This window comes from Tiliqua scincoides, chromosome 4 (genome assembly GCF_035046505.1).
Source record: "Tiliqua scincoides isolate rTilSci1 chromosome 4, rTilSci1.hap2, whole genome shotgun sequence".
Taxonomy (NCBI): domain Eukaryota; kingdom Metazoa; phylum Chordata; class Lepidosauria; order Squamata; family Scincidae; genus Tiliqua; species Tiliqua scincoides.
In genome coordinates this window covers 101,525,696-101,548,688 of record NC_089824.1, presented here as the reverse complement: position 1 = coordinate 101,548,688, position 22,993 = coordinate 101,525,696, and the positions used below count along the sequence as shown (strand labels likewise).

The window sequence follows — 22,993 nt, the reverse complement described above, 5'->3', positions numbered from 1 at the left end:
TTCTAACATTAATAAATGAAAAAGTGTTGTGGTCAGCTTACTACCAATTTACTCTGAAACCACAGCAGGACAGGAGATGTCTAATTAAATAAATACAATGGAACACAAATGCAAAAGAGCCTTCAGTGTTGTGTAATACTGGATGTACAGTGATCTTTAGCTGTCAGTCACAGGGGTGTTGATTTCAGAAGACCACCATTTTCATTTGTGAAATGGTCCAGTGAGACTTTGCAATAAACAAAAGTAGCAAAAGACAAGCCAGCAACTTTTTAAAGGCTCTAGAGCAGTGTTTCTCAAAAGTGGTGGATAGTGACCCACCATTGGGAACTAAAACTGGGCCATTCCCCCTTTTTGCACAAAAACTGAAAGTGCACTCTGTTCCCCAAACAGAGCAATTTTCAGCATCAGGGAGGCCCATGGAGGGGGATTCCTGGTCTTCTGGACCCCCCCAGGCCAACAGGGCCCCCCATGTAAGGGTGAAAGCTCCTGGGTTCCCACAGTGCCGCGATTGCTGCAGCACCATTAGGACACCCCCATCTCAGACCTTGTCCCAGGCCCCACCTCGACAAAAACTCACCTGTGGTCCCAAAATCTAAATAGGACTTTGGGAACAGCTGCTCTAGAAAGATATTTTTACAAACTTTGGAGTATGATCTGTGTGTATCTAGTGATGGTTCACCAGAAACATTAGCAGAGAAATGTGTTTATATTTGATATTACACAGCCATTTCACAGACATGAAATATCTGTTTGTGCATTACCCCAAAGGCAAGTGACTTGTACAGTTTTGTGTGCAAGGACAGGGTAAAGCTGGAGATGACTGTTATAGTACTAAACCTAGTTAGTCATACAACAGTTAGTGTTCCCGCTGCTCTCCTAATATAAGTGTCATAAACAGAGTGCATCTCCGTACAAGCTGGACCTAGCTTGTACAAGAGAAAGCGATAAATGTATCAGTAATACCTGCCTTTCATCTGACACAACCAGATGCCCCTCACACAATATTGTGCATTGTCCATGCAAGTTTCTGAAGAAAACACAGTGAATCCACTGAAGGAGAAATTAACTTTCAGCTTAGGAAAAAAGGATGTCTTAGCATGTTCAACGGGAACTTGTTTGTGGTATACAGTTTAGGACTGCAACTTGAAAGAGAAGCAGGAATGTACATGGAGGACACTCCTTCTGCTTGAAGTTGGGCTGTGCTACATGACAAATTGGTTTTTAATTACTTTTCCCAGTTAATAACTACAGTATTCAAGGGTGTTTCAATGCAACTACACAACCAATTTTAGAGGGGGGAAAATTACAATCGTAAACTAAAGAAGTACTTGTCCACTTTCCTCCACACAGCAGGTCAAATTTGGACCTGTTCCCAGATGAGAGTCTAATTCTATGCCTGTCTACTCAGAAGCAGGTCCCATTAAAGTCAATGGGGCTTACTCCCAGGAAACTGGATAGGACTGCAGCCTGAGAGCCCCATCCTACCCTCAGAAGTAGGTCCCATTATACTCAATGGGGCATACTCCCGGGAAAGTGTGGGCAGGACAGCAGCCTGAATTGCAAGCGGCCGCGAGCCAGCTGCGTAACAAAAGCCCCGCTTCCTAACTGGACTATTCGCCCACTCAGCCACGCATGCGCTCATCGACTTCAAGGGTGGCCGCAGAAGGAAGTTTGGCCCCGCCCCTTACATCAACTCCTGCCAGTTTCAGAGATGGCGACGGTCCGCCTTTCACTTCCGGGTCACGTGAGTCCCGGGGCGGCCCCGCTTTCTTAGCTCGCCCGTTGCGCCAGGCGCCCCCTGGTGACCCGGAAGTTTTTCTGTATCCCGTAGCCGGCGGCCTCTCTCCCCGCGCAGTGCGTGTACAAGCAGCAGCAGGCGGCGCCGATGGGGGTGCCGGCGTTCTTCCGGTGGCTGAGCCGCAAGTACCCGTCTATCATCGTGAACTGCACCGAGGAGAAGGTGAGGGAGCCGCGGTCGCCGGGCCGGGCCGGGCCGGGCCGGGCGTGGGCGCCTGGGCGCACCGCGGGTGGGTGGCCGCCGTGGACTGTCTCCGCTCCGCTCCTTCCCGTGGGGCTGCGCAGATAGGACCCTGCCCGCCACCTGCGCCGCTCGCAGGGCTGTTCTCGGAGCTTCAGGCGGGGCTCCTGCGCGCCTCTGCTGGGAAGGAGGCCCCGCTGCGTTCCATGGGGCTTCCTCCCAGGAGTGAGCGCCTACCGGGGGGGGGGGGGTCCTGGGTCTGTGGGGGAGGCGAGGGCACCACCAGCCCCAGAGCACCAACCAGGTGCTGGCTGGCCAGGCGTCCTCCTTTTCCCGGACCCGGCCACTTTTTAGCCTCCTGTCCTGGAGAAGAACTCAAGCGTCCTCCTTCCCCTGTGAGCAGGCAGCGCAGAGCCTTTTGGGAACCAGTAAATCCTATGTAGTTTAGCTTTAGTCACAATTACATTAGCCACGTGAAATCAATAGCTGAGTATTTTTGGTCACGTCCTACATTTTTCTGGGACGTCCTACTTTCTGACCTCTTTTGCAGTTTGGACATCTGGTCACCTTTGCCTAGACAGGTAGACCTAGGCTGCAGTTTGAACTTGATGGCCTCTGTGGCCAAGGTTTGGTGGGTGGGTAGACCTGGGCTCCCGCCTGGCTTTGGAGCCCAGGTCTACCAGTTGGGTAGACTTGGGCTCCCACATGGACTTGAAACCCAGATCTGCCTGCAGGTTAGACCTGGGCTCCCAATTTAACTTGCAGCCTCAGTGGTCAGGGTTTGGTGGGTGGGTAGACTTGGACTCCCACCTGACTTTGGAGCCCAGGCCTACCGGCTGTGGACTTAGGCTCCTATTCCAGCCAATCTCACCTGTACCTGCCCAGCGGGCATTCCCTTCACACCCAATTTTGCTCCCCAGCCCGGCAGGCACCCTTGCCTGCTGGGAGACAGTTTGGGGCCACGCGCTTGGGTCCACCCCTGCCCTTACTCTGTTATAGCAGTGCTTCCCAGCGTTTGTCCTCCATCATACCACCTCACATAGCCCACCTATTTGAAGTACCACCAAATTAATTGGCAACGCCATCATTACCAGTCACTTCTGGGTTGGGAGGCCAGATGTGAAGGGACAAACACCAGTAAGAGGCTCAGGGTGGACAGGAGGGCTTTCTCAAGTGCACAAAAGTATACTTTGAAGCTATGCCCACTGAGCCAAGATTCCTCCCACCGTTTGTGTCGAACTCCTGGTCTCACTGAAAAGTGGCAGAGATCCAGCAAATACCACCAGGCACCTCCTCAAGTACCACTGGTAGTACGCATACCACTGGTTGAGAAACACTGTGTTATAGCAAACACAGTGAAGTCTTGCGGCACCTTAAGAGACTAGTGTATTGTTTTACTAACAGCTTTCTCAGACTAGCATCCCTGAACACATATGCTGAAATTACCTGTCATGAAAAGTCCCCCAAAGCTTATTATGCTAAAACAAATCTGTTCATACTATAATAATAATAATAAACTTTATTTTTATCCCGCCCTTCTTCCCAAAGGGACCCAGGGCGGCTTACAACATATTAAAAAAAAACAGATTAAAACATAATTTAACAGATAAAAACATATTAAAAACACATTAAGAGGAACCATAAAAACAGTAATCAGATAAAAGTCAGAATAAAAAGAGCATAAAACAGCAATTCAAGGAGGAATCACGCCTGTAAAAAACTAAAAGATGTATAAAAGATGTTAAAAAGGCCATAGAGTCAGAAGGCTTGTGTAAACAACAAGGTCTTCAGGCCTCGCCGAAAGGTCTCGAGGGAGGGAGCAATTCTCAAGTCAAGGGGAAGGGAGTTCCACAACATTGATGCCACTACTGAGAAGGCCCTGTTTCTTGCCGCCGCCCCACGTACCTCTTTAGGCGGCACATGTAAAAAGGCCTTCTCTGATGACCTGAGAGGACGAGCCGGATTGTACGGGAGAAGGCGATCTCTAAGATAGCCTGGCCCAGAGCAGTATAGGGCTTTAAAGGTCAAGACCAGCACCTTGAATTGGGCCTGGAAACGAATGGGCAGCCAATGTAGCCCCCAGAGAAGTGGACTGACAGAGTCAAACCGCCTAGCTCCAGTGACTACACGGGCCGCCACATTCTGCACTAATTGCAGTTTCCGAACCGTCTTCAGGGACAGCCCCACATAAAGCGTGTTACAATAATCTAACCTCGATGTCACCGTAGCATGGATCACCGTGGCCAGGTCTGCACGATCCAAGTATGGCTGCAGCTGGCGCACCAGCCGAAGCTGCGCGAAGGCCCCCCTAGCCACAGCCACCACCTGGGAATCCAGGAGCAGCTGCGAGTCCAGGTGGACCCCAAGCTATAAAGCTCTGTAGTTGTAGTTGGCAACCTTCAGTCTCAAAAGACTATGGTATCGCGCTCTGAATGGTGGTTCTGGAACAGCGTCTAGTGTGGCTGAAAAGACTGATTCGGGAGTGACAATCCCTTCCACATTGGGAGCACGTGCAGTCTGTCCCTGGTCTGTCTCCCTGGCTACGGGCCTTCCTTCTTTGCCTCTTTGCCTCAGTCTGTTGGCCAAGTGTCTCTTCAAACTGGGAAAGGCCATGCTGCACAGCCTGCCTCCAAGCGGGCCTCTCAGAGGCCAAGGTTTCCCACCTGTTGAGGTCCACTCCTAAGGCCTTCAGATCCCTCTTGCAGATGTCCTTGTATCGCAGCTGTGGTCTACCTGTAGGGCGCTTTCCTTGCACGAGTTCTCCATAGAGGAGATCCTTTGGGATCCGGCCATCATCCATTCTCACAACATGACCGAGCCAACGCAGGCGTCTCTGTTTCAGCAGTGCATACATGCTAGGGATTCCAGCACGTTCCAGGACTGTGTTGTTTGGAACTTTGTCCTGCCAGGTGATGCCGAGGATGTGTCGGAGGCAGCGCATGTTTCCTCTCCTGTTGTGAGCGAAGAGTCCATGACTCGCTGCAGTACAGAAGTTTACTCAGGGCGCAAGCTCTGTAGACCTGGATCTTGGTATGTTCCATCAGCTTCTTGTTGGACCAGACTCTCTTTGTGAGTCTGGAAAACGTGGTAGCTGCTTTACCGATGCGCTTGTTTAGCTCGGTATCGAGAGAAAGAGTGTTGGAGATTGTTGAGCCAAGGTACACAAAGTCATGGACAACCTCCAGTTCATGCGCAGAGATTGTAATGCAGGGAGGTGAGTCCACATCCTGAACCATGACCTGTGTTTTCTTCAGGCTGATTGTCAGTCCAAAATCTTGGCAGGCCTTGCTTAAACGATCCATGAGCTGCTGGAGATCTTTGGCAGAGTGGGTAGTGACAGCTGCATCGTCAGCAAAGAGGAAGTCACGCAGACATTTCAGCTGGACTTTGGACTTTGCTCTCAGTCTGGAGAGGTTGAAGAGCTTTCCGTCTGATCTGGTCTGGAGATAGATGCCTTCTGTTGCAGTTCCAAAGGCCTGCTTCAGCAGGACAGCGAAGAAAATCCCAAACAAGGTTGGTGCAAGAACACAGCCCTGCTTCACGCCGCTTCGGATGTCAAAGGGGTCTGATGTGGAGCCATCGAAGACAACAGTGCCCTTCATGTCCTTGTGGAAGGATCTGATGATGCTGAGGAGCCTGGGTGGACATCCGATCTTGGGGAGAATCTTGAAGAGGCCATCCCTGCTGACCAGGTCGAAGGCCTTCGTGAGATCTATGAAGGCTATAAAGAGTGGCTGTCGTCGTTCCCTGCATTTCTCCTGCAGTTGTCTAAGGGAGAATACCATATCAGTGGTGGACCTGCTGGCTCGGAATCCACACTGTGATTCTGGATAAACGCTCTCTGCAAGTACCTGGAGCCTCTTTAGTGCAACTCGGGCAAACAATTTTCCTACAACGCTGAGAGATGCCGCGGTAGTTGTTGCAGTCACCCCTGTCGCCTTTGTTCTTGTACAGCGTGATGATGTTTGCATCCCTCATGTCTTGAGGTACTCCACCTTCTCTCCAGCAGAGACAGAGGATTTCATGCAGCTCAGTGACAATGATCTCTTTGCAGCACTTTAGGACTTCAGCAGGGAAGCTGTCTTTTCCAGGTGCCTTGCCAAAGGCAAGGGAGTCCAGTGCCACGTGAAGTTCTTCTAGAGTTGGTTCACTGTCAAGCTCCTCCAGCACAGGCAGGCACTCAATGTTGTTCAGCGCTTCTTTGGTGACTACATTTTCTCTGGAATATAGCTCAGAGTAGTGCTGCACCCAGCGTTCCATCTGCTGCGCCCGATCCTGGATGACCTCGCCTGCTGCAGACTTCAGAGGGGCAATTTTCTTCTGTGTTGGACCTAGGGCCTGCTTGATACCATCATACATCCCCTTGATGTTGCCTGTGTCAGCTGCTATCTGTATCTGGGAACAGAGCTGGAGCCAGTAGTCGTCAGCACATCTCCTGGCAGTCTGCTGGACTTTGCTGCGAGCAGCTCGGAGGACCTGCTGGTTGCGCTCACTGGGACAGGCCTTGTATGCTGCTTGAGCTCTCCTCTTTTCCTCAATGACTGGTGTCCTCAGAGTGGGCTTCAAACCAGTCTGCCGTCTTGTTGGTCTTCTTGTCAAATATGGACAAGGTGGTGTTGTAAACGGCATTCTTGAAATGTTCCCATCTGTTGGATGCGTTTGTGTTGGCCGGGCCTGGAAGAGATTCCTCAAGCGCTCATGCAAATTCCTCCACTTTTCGACCTAAAAGCTCTGTGGTGTCATCTTATAGTAGTAATACTGTATGTATATAAAGCTTTTAAGTGTTCAAAGTAGTTCTTGTCAGTTGTTTTAGTCTATTCCTTAGAACAACCTTGCCAGGTAGGTTAGTTTTATCCCCATATTTCAAATGGAGTGATCCAGATGGGGGAAGGTAGGTTGTCTAAGCTCACCTAGTAAGTTCTTGACCGAGAGGCAATCTGAACCAGATACTGTATATGTATTTTCTGCTTCACCCCCTTTTGTTTTGTTTTGCTGCTGACTACATGCTAGCTTTGCAAGGCATGTTCTTGGGAATTGATTGTGCCTTTTTGTCCTGGGTAGATTTTTGGGGTGCTGCTTAGTATGCATATAAGGTGCATCCACTAGAACTTCAGCTTTCAATCCCCAATTCCTTGCTCTTACTGTTAAATTTTCAAAGGGAACAGAGGAGAGTGGAAGAGGAGCATGTCTTGACTCTTATTACATAATATGCCCATATAAATATATATGCACGATCATGAACTGTGAGCACACTATTACACACATGTCACTGCCTAGTCAATGTGAGTGTGTATATTTGAGGTACTGCTGTTCTGTAATAAATATATCCTGATCTGTTGTGAGATGGAACAATCTTAAAATAAAAACTAAACACGCTGTATAGTACTGTAGTTTATAGTATAGAATAAACTGTATAGAAACAGGACGATGTGTTGCACCATAAATTAACAGCAGGTGGAGATGATAGTTCAGCAAGACTGTGTGCAGGGGAGGGGGCAGGATCAGTGGTTATAGCAGTTTACCACATACACTAGAGCTATCATTTGTGAAGTGCTAACAAGTATGTGGTCCTGTGTATCATTATTCAGAAATACGAGCTACTCATTATTGTATATAAATAAAAGTATACTAATAGGCATGGGAATACGAGGTTCACTGTTGGTGAGAAAGTGAGACGTTGTGGTTGCTGCATACCCAGGCATGCACAAAAAAATTAGTTTGTATGTTAAAAGATAGAAAAAGGTGAACCCAGAGTTGGCTAAGTATGCTCAAGTGTCCTCCATGAGCTATTGAATGTTAAAGGCAGTTGAATATTATTATTATTAAAAATATTTATATACTGATTTTCAACAAGAGTAGTTTACAAAGCATTTTGTATAATAAAATAAATCAACCATGTCCCCAGAGGGCTCAATAAAGTCATATGCAAATTTTGCTTCTACTTTATTTTGTGCTTTTTATGACTTTGTGGTCTACTGTGTCTACTGTGAGAGGAGATGTTAAATAAAGAAAAGAATTATCAATTAATGGATGGAACCAACTTCATTGAGGAAAATTGAAGAATTGGAGGCTTGAACAACAAGAAATACTGTAGTATTCTAGACCGGGAGGAATTAGTTTCATGCTACACATCTTCTGACTTTAAATCACTCCCTCCCAATGTTCAATATGTTATAAACTTTCAAAGACTCTGGCCCTTTGAAAGTTAAAAGCCCTTTGGTGATGAATTTCATTCCATCTTTGGTGATCAAAGGATGATGATAATGATGATGATGATAATACAGGTATTTATATACCGCCTTTCTTGGTCTTTATTCAAGACTTTATTCAAGGCGGTTTACATAGGCAGGCTTATTAAATCCCCGTAGGGATTTTTACAATTTGAAAGAATGTTCTATCTTACAAGAACCACAACATTCAGGTGTTACTTTCTTGATCTGGTTTCACATTCTGGCCTCCATCCTCCCATGCTCAGAGCAGATGGAATAACTCGGCTCAGCTTGTCAGCTGCTTCAAGGTCGTACGGTGCCAGTGGCCTCGAACTGGCGACCTTTGGATGTTATCTTCAGGCAAATGGAGGCTCTACCCTCTAGACCAGACCTCCTGCCAAAGGATCACCTTCCTCCAGACCTAATTAATGCCCCTTGGCTATAAAATGCCCCTTTTTCAGTTGTGAAAGGGCCACAAATTAAGAATTCTTAATTTGAAGGCTTCTGGAATGGGGTGTGTCAAGAACTGGACATAAATGACTTTTAAAAGAGTCAGGTAAATTGATAAATGTCGTATCAGCACATAAGGTTTATTTCATTGTAATGCAGCAGTTCCCAAAGTGGTTGGTCATGACCCACCATGGGAACCAGAAGTGTACCATTCCTCCTTAAGGGGAGTGGCACAGGAATGGGTGCCCCAGCGGCACTGCAGCAGTGGATCAGTGCTCACTGCTTCAGCAGGGAGGCTCACAGAGGGGGCTGTGAACCTTCAGGACCCTTCAGGAGGTTTAACACGCCCCCCAGGTATGTTAACATGCCCCAAGTCCCCGTGGCACTGCAATTGCTGCCACGCCATCAGTACCCACATACCTGCTCCCACCCTAGAAAACTAGACTGGAAATCTAGTCTTTCAAGCTACTGTAAAATAAAGGCTGACAGCAAAACAATAAGGCACAGAGTAAAACATCATATTTAAAGTAACCACTGAGCTCATTTAACTGGAAGATGAATTTGAGTGACTTTGCGGTTAGCATGTTGGATTTATGCCAGATATTTAGTGGCACGCAACCTACACAGTAATAATCTCTTAGTACTTGACTTGGTGGAGGCCTTCACAGTCCAATGAGTAATTTAGAGAATGTCAGGCAGCTGGGTCTTTCATTGCCATGAAATGTGTGACCTGGCAGTCATGGTCACTGCTATTAAATGCTGAGTTCTGGGGAAAAAAATATGTTATGTTGAAGGGTTAAGTACATAACCTCTTATTATGGAGCTGTTCAACTAATAATGCTGATCTCTGTGTTGGTGAGTCCCTAAAGTGGTTTTGTAATATTTATTTTTAGGTTATATGATGGTACAATGGGCCATATCGTATAGAATGAACTTATTAATGAATGAAAGTTTAAGGTGTTAAAACAGCTTAGTGCTTGTAGTTGTTTTGATAAAATCAGTACCTTTATAACTAATTGCATCTTTTCAGGTGGTTGTCAGTAGATAGTGGCTCAGCATGTAATTAAACATATTTGTTGAAGAATGGCTTAGTATTTATTCTGTTGCTGAACTCTTACAGATGTAAGATGTGGCCTATGATAAATGTAAGAATGTGGCCTATGTTAGTCACAGTAGTGAAATAGAACCTTGGTGTTCAGAGGAGGTATACCTACTGCCTGCAACCAAGGAGACCTCTGATGCTCTGTTTTGGGTTTTCCCCAGAGTCCTTGGGCTAGTCACTCTTGGCAACAGAACATTGAACTGTATAGTTCTTCACATTGGGTCCTGATGATGGATGAATCCCCTTTGCTGCATTGTTTTGTGATCATCATATGAGATTAACAATTTGTGGTTTTATGGGACAAATTATTACAGTGTTTCAGGAACCCTTATTTTGGTACGGTCATTCCTGTGGTTACTCCCATATAAACTCCTTGACAGGTGGTTATTCTGTTATGTACAGGGGGCAGGGTTACTTGGTTTGGATTCTTGCTTTGTTTTGTTGCCCTGTTTTTAGTCATTAAATAATCTGGATGTTTTCATTGAAGCAAGTCAGTGTGTAATGTAGGCTTGGGGATTCAAATCACAAAGCTCACTGGGTCATTTTGGGCTGATGCTAAGAGAGTGGCTTACTCTCACTAAATTGTTATGATGATAAAATGGCTCCTTGGCAGAAGGGCACTACATTTGTCATGCAGCTGTTTCTTAAGCAATTTTTGAAAATTGTGCCCATTGTTTTCAGGAACAGCATAGGATAACTTAAAAGTATCGGTATATGGTTCAAAACCAAATGCATTTATGAAACATACAGTTTTTCTTTTGGTGCTATTTTTATCCCCCATTGGGGGGGATACATTTGGTACATATTTTGTGTGCATTGGAAAATACACATGGTATATATTGGTTCAGATTAGGAGTTATAAACCACAATGTCCTCAGTTAAAATCTCACCTCTGCTATGAAATTGTTAAGTTACCTGAGGCAAGCTGCTATGCCTTTAGACTGCTTTTATTTATACCTCAAATAAAATTGAGATAGAGATGGTTGTGTACCTTACAAGATTTTTACAAGTATTGAAATTATATGTGGAGCATATTGAACACTTAAGGAAAGTGCTATATTGCCAATGCTAGTGTACAGCAGTGGTTCCCAAACTGGTGGGTTGTGACCCACTAGGGTAGCTGGAAGTAGGGCATTCTCCCTTAAGGGGAGTGGCTTTGCTCTGATGGCAGTGACAGTGCTGCTGAGATCACAGCACTGCTGCCGCCAAGGAACTTTTTTTCTTAATTGGGGCACTGTCACTGCCCTCCCCACCCACCTGCACAAACACTTACCTGGTTTCCATATCCCCTGTAGGAGTTTGGGAACCACTGGTATACAGTATTCTAAGATAGGAAAGTTCCAGTGCTTTTTATTTTGCTACTTATATAACTGTATCCTACATATATAATTGCATCCCTTAGCTCAAGGCTTACAAAATTATAATGACTTCCTCTCCGATTTAAAGTTAGTGGGTTGTGTATCTGTTTGCCTTGCTTTAAACCCGAATTTCAGTGTTTGCCTTTTCTCTTCACTATGACTTTTTTTTTAATAACATTGTTTTTACATCTTATAAGATAATTAATTTTCAGGAAAATTTTGTATACTTTTGGAAGTTTTCTAACTACCTGAGTTGGAGAGCCCTTCTGCAATACAACCAGACTCTAATCCTGAATTTTACGCTTAAATCGTGTTGCTTGCAAGTATGAATTCTGGTTAATTCTGTTTACTTGCTGAGATTTTTGATATGTCACATTTCAGTATTTCAACATGACTGTGTTGATTATGTAACTTCTAAATGAATAGTGGTTGCACTGGGAATATGAGAACTCAAGAACACAGAAGTAATAGTTCCACTCTGTTTGCTCTAGTCAGACCTCATGTGGAATATTACATACTGTTTGGGAACCACATTTTAAGAAAGGTGGAATGGGTTCAGAGAAGAGCAATTGATGCTGCAGTCCTATAATTTCCTGGGAGTAAGCCCCACTGAACAAAATGACTGACTTCTGAGTAGATATAGATAGGCTTGTGCTATAAGATGAAAGATCTGGAAACAAACTATGAGGAAAGATTAAAAGAGCACAGTATGTCTAGCCTGGACAAAAGACCATTAAGGAGAAATATGATAGCCTTTAAATATCTGAAGGACTGTTATGTAGAAAAAGGTGCTGACTCACAAGCTTACTCTTGGTGGTTCCTGAGGAAGACTGGAACCAGTAGGATTGAAAGTACAGGGAAAGAGATTTAGGTTGGATATGAAGAAGGATTTTCTAATTGTAATTGGAACAATTCTATTGCATGCAGTTGTGGACTCTCTCTCATTGCAGGTTTTCAAGGAGAGGGTGGATCTTCACCTGTTGGATGTTGTAGTTGTCTGCATGAGCAGGGTTTTGGACCAGATGACCTCCAAGGTCCATTCCAACTCTGACTTTCTGTGTTTCTATCTTTGCATACAGTTTGTATTACTTGTCTGGTATTTTAAATGTGCCCTGATTTATGCTAGAATAAAAGTTTAGCTTGTTAAAGCTGTTTGGTTTATCAGAAGGTTTCTTAGTGGTGCATTAAGAGGTGGTGATTTTGAACAAGGAGGGGCTTGAACCGAGAGTATAGCGATTTTACAAGACTGGATCAGGTGTAGCAGTTCTGGGGTAGCTTCCAGTGCAGGTTTCCAAGACAGCTGGGGAAGGACTTGAATATCTAAATAGCAAAGTAGACTGTTATTATTAAAGTAAGTACCCAAATACAGAATTACCCTTTATCTTAGAGTTTTTAATCTGACCAGGAATTAAGGGGCACACCCTGACCTGATCTTTCAGTCTTCACTGGGTGATGTCCAGAAGCAACTTCTTCTCTGCCAGAAATAGTGTGCTACTGCATCTTAATGGAAAGTAAATGTTAATGATAACATAGTTAATGGCCCCCTATTCAAGGTTTTATGCCTTTAATTTGGTTTTATTAGGTTGAACACACTGGCGTAGCTAAGACTTGCAAAATTCTGGCTTGGTGTTCTCTTTAGAGTGGCTAATGACAATCTGATGAATTGGTGTCAGACATAGTCCAGCCATATGGGATCACTGTTCTGCTTGCCAAGTTGAAATCAATAGGTCTTGGTGTTGAGAGACTGGGTATGATGGATCAAACCGCAGCATTTAGAGCTATCAGGGCGAGAACTCTTGATACTGAACATCAAGAGCTAATTAATATAGCTAAAACCTCTTGTTCTCGATTGTACTTCCATATACCTGTTCAGCTTTGTAGGATGCCATCTTATCTCATTTACCTGCATAACCCACAGCTAAGAAGAGCCTTTATGCTGGTGAGATGTAATGCCCTTCCTTTGGCCCCTTTTATGGGGGCGATATAGGGGAATACCTCTGTCAGCAAGGTTCTGTCCCTGAGGCCTGAATCACTTGGAGACACTAGAACATACCATCTTGTTTTGCCCCTTGCACAAGCCTCCAGAAATACCTTATACCAATTTTGGCACGTCTCCAGGGTTGGGTGGAGGCAGATGTACTGTGAGCCCTTTTGTCAACAGAAGAGGGAGAAACTCTTGATAATGTTGATCTTTTTATCTATAAAGTTATGAATTCTTGGGTATGGGAGCAAAAACTTAGTTCTGTAACAAGGTAGTGCATGGGGCATTTCTGACCCAGAAATTAGGTCAGGTTAGGTTCCTTTTTTGGATGTATACCATGTGATTATGGATTTGTGTGATTTTAGTTATGCATTGTCATAATGTATATGCCAATAAAGATATCATCATCATCATAGTTAATGGTAATACAAAAAGAAATGTTCAAAGTCTTTACAGACCTTGCAAATGTGTCTACCCTGTGTGTCATGGCACATGTATATCCTGTAATCCAATTTAGCCCATACTCACACCAGTGTTGCCTAGTCCACCTGAGTGATAGCCGTGGTAATGTGTTGTATCAATGCTATTAAATCTTGGGGCAGAGGTGGCACAAGGACCTAGTCCTTATCGTAGCGCCAGAGGAAATAGAGCACAAAAGTGCCGTGGAACCACAATAATGGACTCTGTTTTCATGTACAGGTCATACCTAATTATCCACTGGGGTTCTGTTCCAGAACCCCCAGTGGATTTTTTTAAAAATCAGATACCAAATCAGTGGAAAAATAGCTTTAAAGACCCACTTTCAGGTTTCTTGCTCTTCCACAGTTGCTCCAGAATGCATTGGTATAGATCAGGGGTGTCCAAACATTTTGACAAGGAGGGCCACATCATCTCTCTGACTCTGTGCCGGGGGCCGGGAAAAAAAAATTAATTTACATTTAAAATTTGAATAAATTTAAATAAATGAATTTATTAGAGATGGAACTTATATGAATGAATGAAGGTCTTGCAGTAGCTCAAGGCCTATAAAAGGGCTTGCAGAAAGCAAGGCCAGCCTTTCCTTCACTGCCATTGCTGCATCACAGACGTGAAACAGCAAGTAATGGAGGGTGCCCTTGTCCCACAGCTCAGGTGAGAAGTCGAACAGTCATCCTCATGCTGAGAGCAGTTGCATCGGGCCAGCATGGGCTCCAGCAAGTCTCTGGAGGACCAGAGGTTCATTGGAGACTGGGGGCTTCCCGAGGGCCTGATTGGGAGCCCCCAAGGGCCTCAAGTGGCCCCAGGGCTGGGGTTTGGGCACCCCTGGTATAGATACTATTCTGTGTTCAACCACTAGATGAGATGAATAATGGAATAATTTCATTCCATTAGATTCCATTATTTACCCCATCTAGTTGCTGTACACATTATAGTGTCCATACCAATGCATTCTGGGTCAACAGTGGAGGTGCAGAAAACCTGGAAGTGGGTCTTTAAAGCTATCCTTAATCCTGAGAAGCTTGCAACTATTGTGGTTTAACAGCGCGAAAGTAGGAAATTGGATTCTGGTGCTTTTTTCCTTGTTACTAGAACTCCTCCACCAACCAAGATTGTGCTGATTCCCTGGTGCATGTGCATACAAAACTTGGAGATTTTCTCTTTCTATTACCATGTGCTGTGTTTCTGTATCCCTTACTGTTACAGTGTTATGCTGCAGTTTTCAAACTCTCAGGGAATTTGAAGACCACAGTAAGTCCTTGCAGGGGAGGGGAGGGAGGCAACGGGGGCGGGGGAAGGCAGTGACATGATCCCCAGGATTGTGTTGCTCAGGGGTTCTGCAGAGACTGGGATGCACTCACCCTGTCCCTGCAGCAGCTTTCCTAGGGTGCGGGGAGCCCTGCGTGAGCGTCTGCAGGGTTCTCCAGCCTTCCAAAAGTGTAAGTGAAGCAATCGCGCTCCACTGCTGGTTTTGTGGAGCTGCAGCCCCCCATAGCGAAGTGATCCTGGGAATCTCATCACTGCCTTCCCCCCGCCCCCACCCTTAAGAAGGCCGAGGGCAGAACTCTCAGGCTCTCAGGCGTTGTGATGCCCCAGTTTGAATAGATCTGCTGTTATGACTTGCCAAAATCCCAAAGAGGACTCACCTTTTATAGAAGAATGAAAAACTGAGTGGTTGTTATTTTTCAGACTTGTTCTTGGGCCAGCTTGGAGTATGTGGTATGTCCACGTCTATCAAGATTTCCTCTGTTTCAGAATCCCTGATGGGAAACTTGTAGGAATTGTATGGAACCTGGGCCATTAGTAACTTCACTGGAAGTATTTAAAAACTAACAGAAAAATAGCTTGGATGGTTGAGTAATGATGATTAATCATTATAGTGCTCTGAACTTTAGTAATAGCCAACACAAACTTATAATGCCGCTCAATAATATAAATAATTGTTTCCCAAATTGTGAGTTGCACCAAATCAGTGTATCATGGCCCGATTGTTGGCTGGTTGTGAAACTGAAAAGTTGAAAGCTAACAGGGAAAATGTATTGAGCCCTATGGAAAGTGAAACTGAACTGCCCATGCATGTTTACTCTGGAGTAGGCAAATATGCTTCAGTTCGCTTTGAAGGGCAGGGCAAGAGGAACACAACACCATCAGAATGGTCCCAATCCGATGAATGCAAGCCCCAAAAATACTGGAGAAGGAAGTCCTGATAGTGTGTCATTGTAAAAATTGGGTCACAGAACTAAAAAGTCTGGGAACCACTGGGGAAAGGGGTGAGAGAGAGAGAGTTGGTCAGTTCAGATGTAACACTCCAGGACTTCAAGACTGTTACATTAGAACTGGTCAAATTGTAGTTTACTCAAACAAGGAACTGAATGAAGGAAAAAGGAGTGTAGAAGCCCATGACAGTTTTATGTTTGAGCTGTCTTGGTGGCTTTCCTTAGGCTACACAGCAAATTTACATTGACAGTAAGCTTTGAACTTAGGAGTCCTGACTTACATCTCTTTAAACACACTGAATCTATAGCAGCCTCCACCTGTACTAGACAGCGTAGATTAAGAAACAGACTTAGTTGAGACTGGGTGTTACTCCTAGTTTGTGTTTCCATTCAGTAGTCTTTAAAGATTTAAAATAGAGAGTGTGTGTGTAAAAAATATCCACTAAATCCCCAGTGGGTAGACAATATTTTAAAATGTCCCACATTTTGAACTAAAATACCACTGAAAGATGAATACCATCAACTGAACACTGCATTGTATGGTCTTCTGTATCTGAAAGCCAGGTTAGGTAGACAGGGAAGTGTTAGTGCTCATAATGATTGAAGATGCTTTTTGGATCCATATAGAATAGCAGTGTACCATAGAAGAAGGTGCAGATACCACTGTAGAGGTGACAGAAGAAGTAAAGCAAAGTAGAACCAATAATATTGAACTTCAGGCAGTTTGGTTCCCAGTCTCCTACGTGCTCCTTCTGTACCTTAATGTTCCATTGTTTCTCACAGGGCCATTTTACAAAACAAAGTCCTCAGTTAAAATTAAAATGCAAAAGAATCAACATATATGCCTGAAACTCTCCTAAAAGGCAAACATTGGATTGCAAATCTTTTAGAATGGTTTTGTTGAAAGTTGTTTATGCAGCTCTTATCTTTGGACACTGAATAACCACACAATCAAACCATTCTCATATATACCTGTGATGTTTGTCTCTTTTTTTTTAATTGTCAAATTGTTTCTAAGTCAAAGGTTACCCAGGGTTTGAGGGCAAGAAGTCCCAAATCTTCTGAACAACCCCCCCCCCCATGTGTGTATAAAAAGTAGAGGCTCAGCACAGTCAGGTTGCCTGCCTTTCAAGTTTCAAAGCCCTGATGCCATCTGTAATAACAAGACCAGCTTCCCAGGCTCTGAATAGGGAGATGTTTCTCTTCCTTTCTGCACAGTAGTAAGTGGTGGCAGGTTAGCCTCAGAGCCCTTGTGGCCTGTGAGACAAATGCTAAACTGGCTGGAACACTGGGGCAATAGGCTTGTATTAGAACTGTCTTGGGTAAACAAGGACAGGTGGTCATCCTAGTCATATTGCCCATGTTGGGAACCACTGTGCTAGAGTTCTTAATCTAAATCGCATGCATTTTCAGTAAATATAAAATGACAAATGAATTTCCCCTTACAATCTGCATCTTCACCACCATTCTTTGTCAAGCTTTGGTTATACAACCATAGCATTACTTTACTAATAACGTGCATGTGTATAGACTAGAGTATACAAGTACGTACTAATCAGCAGGGATTGGAACTTGAGTCAGGTGACTTGTGTCCGAGTCTCAAAAATCAATGTTTTTTGCTGACTTGTGTACACTCGAGTCAAGTGTGTGGAAGACTTGGCAGAACACTTGAGTTGAGGGCTCCTGGCTCAGCATTTGGTCCCCACACATGCAGACTCGAGTCTGTCTGTGTCTGGCTGTGCTTTACTGTTTTTGCAGCGTGAAAAACCTTGTGGGGCCCTCATTCATCCCAGGCGAGCAGCAGGTTAGTTCCACTCAGGAGGCAGGGAAGGGTTAGTGTTTGCTTTTGAATCTGAGCGGTGGGGGGGGGGCAGAGCGGGCTCTCTTGCCCATCTCTGAAGGAACTGATGATCATTGGACAAAGGTTGGGTCGTTTGATTTGTTTCTTTGAATTAGAGAGGACAAGAGGAGCCCAAGGGGGTTCTTGCCGTGGAATTGGCTGGAGAAGCCCAGTTTAAAAGGAGGTGGGGAAGCAAGGGGGGGATGCTTCCCAATCACATGGCCGCTGTGAGCTCCTTTGTTATTTGGGAGGAGGAAGCCTCACTGAATGGTGAGCTACAGTGGGACTACTTCTGAAGAGAGCTGCAAAGGATTGGGTCGTCCTGATAAGCCTTGCAGTTGCTGTGCCGGATCCCCCTCCTCTTGCCGCTTCTATCCCCATTCTCCTGCAATCCGTCCCACCCCCTTCTGCCCTGTTTACAAATGGGATGGGGCAGAAGGGGGGAGAGTTTAAGGACAACTTTGACACATACATTCACCCCAGCAGCAGCAGCTCCAGTATTTTTCTGCATCTCACACATGTATCAGAAAGACTTGTGACGTGAGTCTTTTTGAGTTGTGAAAACTCTCCAGGTGACTTGAAAAGTTGCCCCCATTAGGACTCGTTTTCGAGTCAAGTCATGGAGGGGCAGAGACTCGTGACTTGACTCAAGTCAAACCACACTGGATTGTCCATCCCTGCTAATCATAAAGATCATTACTGTTCAACCACATATACTATTATTCTTCTGAATAATGAGTTCTGAAATCTCATTCCTCTGCTAAATGTAAAAGCACTGCCACAGTTTAAGAGGAAAACTATAAAGAACACATTTGAAGTGCTGTAAAGAAATAGTTTAGAGAAACTATGAGGCAAATAGAATTTGGATGAGTGATACAAGTAGCTGAGTCTCTACATTTTACCTACTTGGAGGAATTGTGTTCCTCTTTGGAATCTGAATAAATAACATGAGCATCTATCTTGTAGACATGATGGAAGGAATCTGTCCTATTATTTATTTTTCACATTTTTATATCACCCTTCCTCCAAGGAGTTCAGGGTGGTGTATAGTACATAGTTCCTCCTCTCATTTTGTCCACACATCAACCCTGTGAGGTAGGTGAAGCTAAGGGATAGAGGCCAAGATATTGTCCAAGGTCACTCAGGAAGCTTCATGACTGAGAAAGCATTTGGATCTGGGTTTTCCAGGTCAAAGTTCAACTTCTGACCCACTACACCAACCTGGCTCTCATAAGTAAGTGATTAGAAATCCTGCATGAAGACCCATGATGATTTGTTAGCCCTCCTGTATTCTCCTATATTCTTTTCTTTCATCCCTATAGCTCCAATCTCCTGCTACCTGTACAGAAGCCATGCTTGTATAAGCTAGTACTTTATGCTGAGCTGTTCTTGGCTAAAGAGTACTTTGTTAGAGCATGAGAGAATTCAGGAGAACACAGTCTAGCAGTAAATGTCAGAGTCCATAATGTGGGATTGTAAATGGGAACTATCTGGTAGGGATGGTCGCACAGGCAGGTAGATCATGTGCCTCTGTGTGTACACAAGGTTATATGTATTCGTAAGCAGTACAAAGCTAATTTCTTTACACTAAAAAAAAATGCCAACTGTTTTGTAAAAATGTGGTGTTCATATGCATGTCACTATTTAAATGTTTCCTTCACTCAGATTAGCCTGCCATGGGGATGGCAATAAAAATTCCAGGTGCTTGGTTGCCCTGAGATTGAGAGATATGATTTACATGATTAGGAATTATGAATATTTGTTTAGCCATCTGAAGGGCTGACTTGTCAGCATTCATGCTGGCTATTGGAAATATGAACTGTGTTTTTCCAGCTTATGCTGAATTAATTCTGTGATTGATTTAATATCTTCTCATATTTAGTGAACTTTGGTCCCTAAATATAGGCATCCCCCCTACCGTATCCACAGGTGGTTCATTTCAACACCACCACCACCCTGCTTATATAGAAACCATGGATATGGGGAAATCTATAGGTGCTATGCTCTGCGGCCTCCTTGCCGCCGCCCCCCCCTGCTCATTACGTTCCATTTTCTTCATTAACAAGCAGTCATGTTTCTTCCTTTAGCGGACACTACAAGAGGAACACCACATGCAGGCACGGAGCCTGCACACTAAGGCTTAGCAAACATTAACAGGAAGCAGGACAGTTCCTGCTTCCTATCACCATTCTTACTGTGTCCCCCTAGTGTGCAGGCTTCCTGTCTGCTTGTCGCTTTCCTCTGGTAGCATCTGTAAAAGCAAGAAACATGACTGCCTGTCAATCAAGAAAACGGAAAGTAATAGAGCGGGGGTGGGGCAGAGTACCATAGATACCAGGTTTGCTGATATGGGGATACCTGTAACTGTTTATAAATTGTGTTCATAAATTGGATTGTATTTTTTCTAGTCTTGTATAACTAAGGGTGCAATCCTAACCCCTTATGTCAGTGCTATCCAGCACTGGCATAGCGGTGCCAACGGGGTATGTGCTGCATCTTAAAGTTGGGTGGCACTCATGGAGGCCTCCTCAAAGTAAGGGAATGTTTGTTCCCTTACCTTGGAGCTGCATTGCCCTTATGTCAGTGCTGGAAAGCACTGACATAAGGGGTTAGGATTGCACCCTAAATGTTACATGGCTGTAATACAGGGGTGTCCAAAGTTTTTGGCAGGAGGGCCACATCGTCTCTCTGACACTGTGTCGGGGGCCAGGGAAAAAAGAATTAATTTACATTTGAAATTTGAATAAATTTACATAAGTTTACATAAATTAATATATTAAAGATGAACTTACATGAATTAATGAAGGTCTTGCAATAGGTCAAGGCCTATAAAAGGCCTTGCACAAAGCAAGGTTGGCCTTTCCTTTTTGGTTGCTACTGCATCACAGACATGAAACCATAAGCAGTGGAGGGAGCCCTCATCGCACAGCTCACACAAGTGGTCAAACAGTCGCCCTCACACTGAGAGCAGTTGTGTCAGGCCAGTGTGGGCTCCAACAAATCTCTGGAGGGCCAGAGACTCATTGGAGATTGGGGGCTCCCTGAGGGCCGCATTGAGAAGCCTTGAGGCCGCAAGTGGCCCCAGGGCCAGGGTTTGGGCACCCTTGCTGCAATAAAAAGGAACAAAATGTTTAGCTTTTGTAGGTGCAGTGTACAACCTATTGTACCTTTGTTAAAAAATACTTGAGCCACAATAAGGGAAGAAAGATTCCAGTGGACAGATAGTGAGACTGCAGGCTACTTTTTTCCAGTCATTTCCACTTCCTCCTGATTTTTAAAAATACATTTTCCTTTGAGTTGGAAAATTCCAATATCTAATATAATGGTCTGTTTATTGGTCATTGTTTTCAGCCTAAAGAATGTAACGGGATCAAAATTCCAGTTGACACCAGCAAGCCAAACCCCAATGAAGTGGAATTTGATAATCTCTATTTGGATATGAATGGCATCATCCACCCCTGTACACATCCTGAGGACAAGTGAGTGACTCTTATCCTTTGAATAGTGTGTGTGAGAGAGATTGTTTGGCATATTAACACAATGCTGTCTATTGCAGACCTGCCCCCAAAAATGAAGATGAAATGATGGTGGCAATTTTTGAGTACATTGACAGACTTTTCAATATTGTGAGACCAAGGAGGCTTCTCTACATGGCGATTGATGGGGTGGTGAGTACTAATACGTTTGTAATCTTGGTGTTTGGAACCACTGATGCCATGTCAAGGTTGCTATAAATCAGCTCTCTATTGTTGGAAAACTTTTTTTTCCCTTCTGTAATTGACCTTCTACTTCTTCATTTTTACATGATAAAGTTCCATTTTGGTCTCTACTGGTCACTAGAGAGAAATAAAATCTGAGCTCCATGGTTACCGCATTTATACATGATGATATGTCTTTAATCTTTTTCAGCATGAACATTATTAGTGTGCTTTCAACTTTCTAGGCTCTGTACACAAATGAAAAAAACAAAATAGTCCATAGACATGGTACAAAAAAGGCGGGGGGAGAGGATAGGGAGGGAAAAGGAAAACAAGAAAATTAAGTACCAACATGTTCTTATAGCATTTTAGCTTTGGCATCTATTGCTAGATCCCTCAATGAGCTGAAGATCAGAGGACTAAAAACAGTTGACACTTAACATTTAAATGACAATGGGTGCAATCCTAATCCCTTATGTCAGTGCTTTCCAGCACTGGTATAGCAGTGCCAATGGGACATGTGCTGCATCCTGCAGTTGTGTGTCACTCAAAGGCCTCCTCAAAGTAAGGAATTGTTTGTTACCTTACCTCAGAGCTGCATTGTCCTTATGCCATTGCTGGAAAGCACTGACATAAGAGGTTAGGATTGCGCCCTGTATTTAGGAAGTCACCATGATTTAAACTTTCTTGATCTATCCAGCCCCAATCCCACTGATTTTATTATCATTACTCTTAGTGTTCGTACATACGTGGAAAGTTCTAAAAGGCATTACAGAATAAGATGGCTTTATCAGCATTCCTTCTTTGTCTCCAGTAGTATAGTTTGTAACTTGTGGGTCTGAACAACTACAGTCTTCAGGGCAATCCTTGCTTTCTAGAAGGATTCTAGGCCTAGTGTTTATGAGGCTTTCATTCTTTTCGTTTGATCTTATGTTAGCCCTTTATAAGTTCATAATTCTTGTAATGTATGAAGTAATAGACTTTAATAGAACAAGTTGCTGTACAGAGCAGTTTTTAAAAAGGAAAACACACAGTATAATAGCTCAAACTCCCACTTCTTTCCCAATTTTCAACCCATTTCTTACTGGAGGACCTAGTAACAAATTATTTTGTGTTTGATTAAAGAACATTCCCAGTTATTCCAAAACTAAATTAACTAGCATAGGTGTAGACTTGTAAAGCTGCTCCTATTTATTTACTTCCTAAATATACCTTTTTGCATAGAAGATATATTTATTGACTTCTGTTAAACTATTCCTAGTTAGGATCAACACTTCCTCAATTTCTGTTGCCTCTTCTACTTTAAGTACCTCCACTCCAAGACTCCAGTACCAATGAATCAGCCTGCTGGGGACCCATTCTGAGGCAAACCTTTAAGAGAGCTTGGGGGGGGGAACTTAAGGACTTCTGGGAGAAAGGAGGTCCATGGAAGCCTAGGTGCATGTAGGGGCCCATTCAAGCAGCTCTTGAGATGCCACTCTTTGTTAGGGAGTATTTAAAATGTTGGAAGAACACAAGGCTAAGACATTTTTGTTAAGTAGTGTTGAGTTCTGGAGGTCAGAAATTCAGCTTAGGCTTTCCAGGTTCATACAAGTATGAAAACTAAATTTGAGAAAAACAAATTAGCAATCTCAGTGTGATAATACAGGTGCAGCCTATTTATCCATGGATTTTTGATTTGTCT

The 22,993-nt window shown here is 44.1% G+C and overlaps 1 protein-coding gene across 1 annotated transcript in view; it reads left to right on the top strand.

Annotated features, from left to right (window-relative positions):
* The first annotated feature begins 1,815 nt into the window (after positions 1–1,815).
* The window catches only part of XRN2 (5'-3' exoribonuclease 2), a 78,885-nt gene continuing 57,707 nt past the window's right edge, over positions 1,816–22,993 (top strand). The window contains exons 1-3 of the mRNA XM_066623388.1: positions 1,816–1,960; positions 20,963–21,090; positions 21,168–21,279. Of these exons, the coding sequence (XP_066479485.1) occupies positions 1,886–1,960; positions 20,963–21,090; positions 21,168–21,279 (315 nt within the window). The 5' untranslated portion in view covers positions 1,816–1,885. The remainder of the gene's footprint in view (positions 1,961–20,962; positions 21,091–21,167; positions 21,280–22,993) is intronic.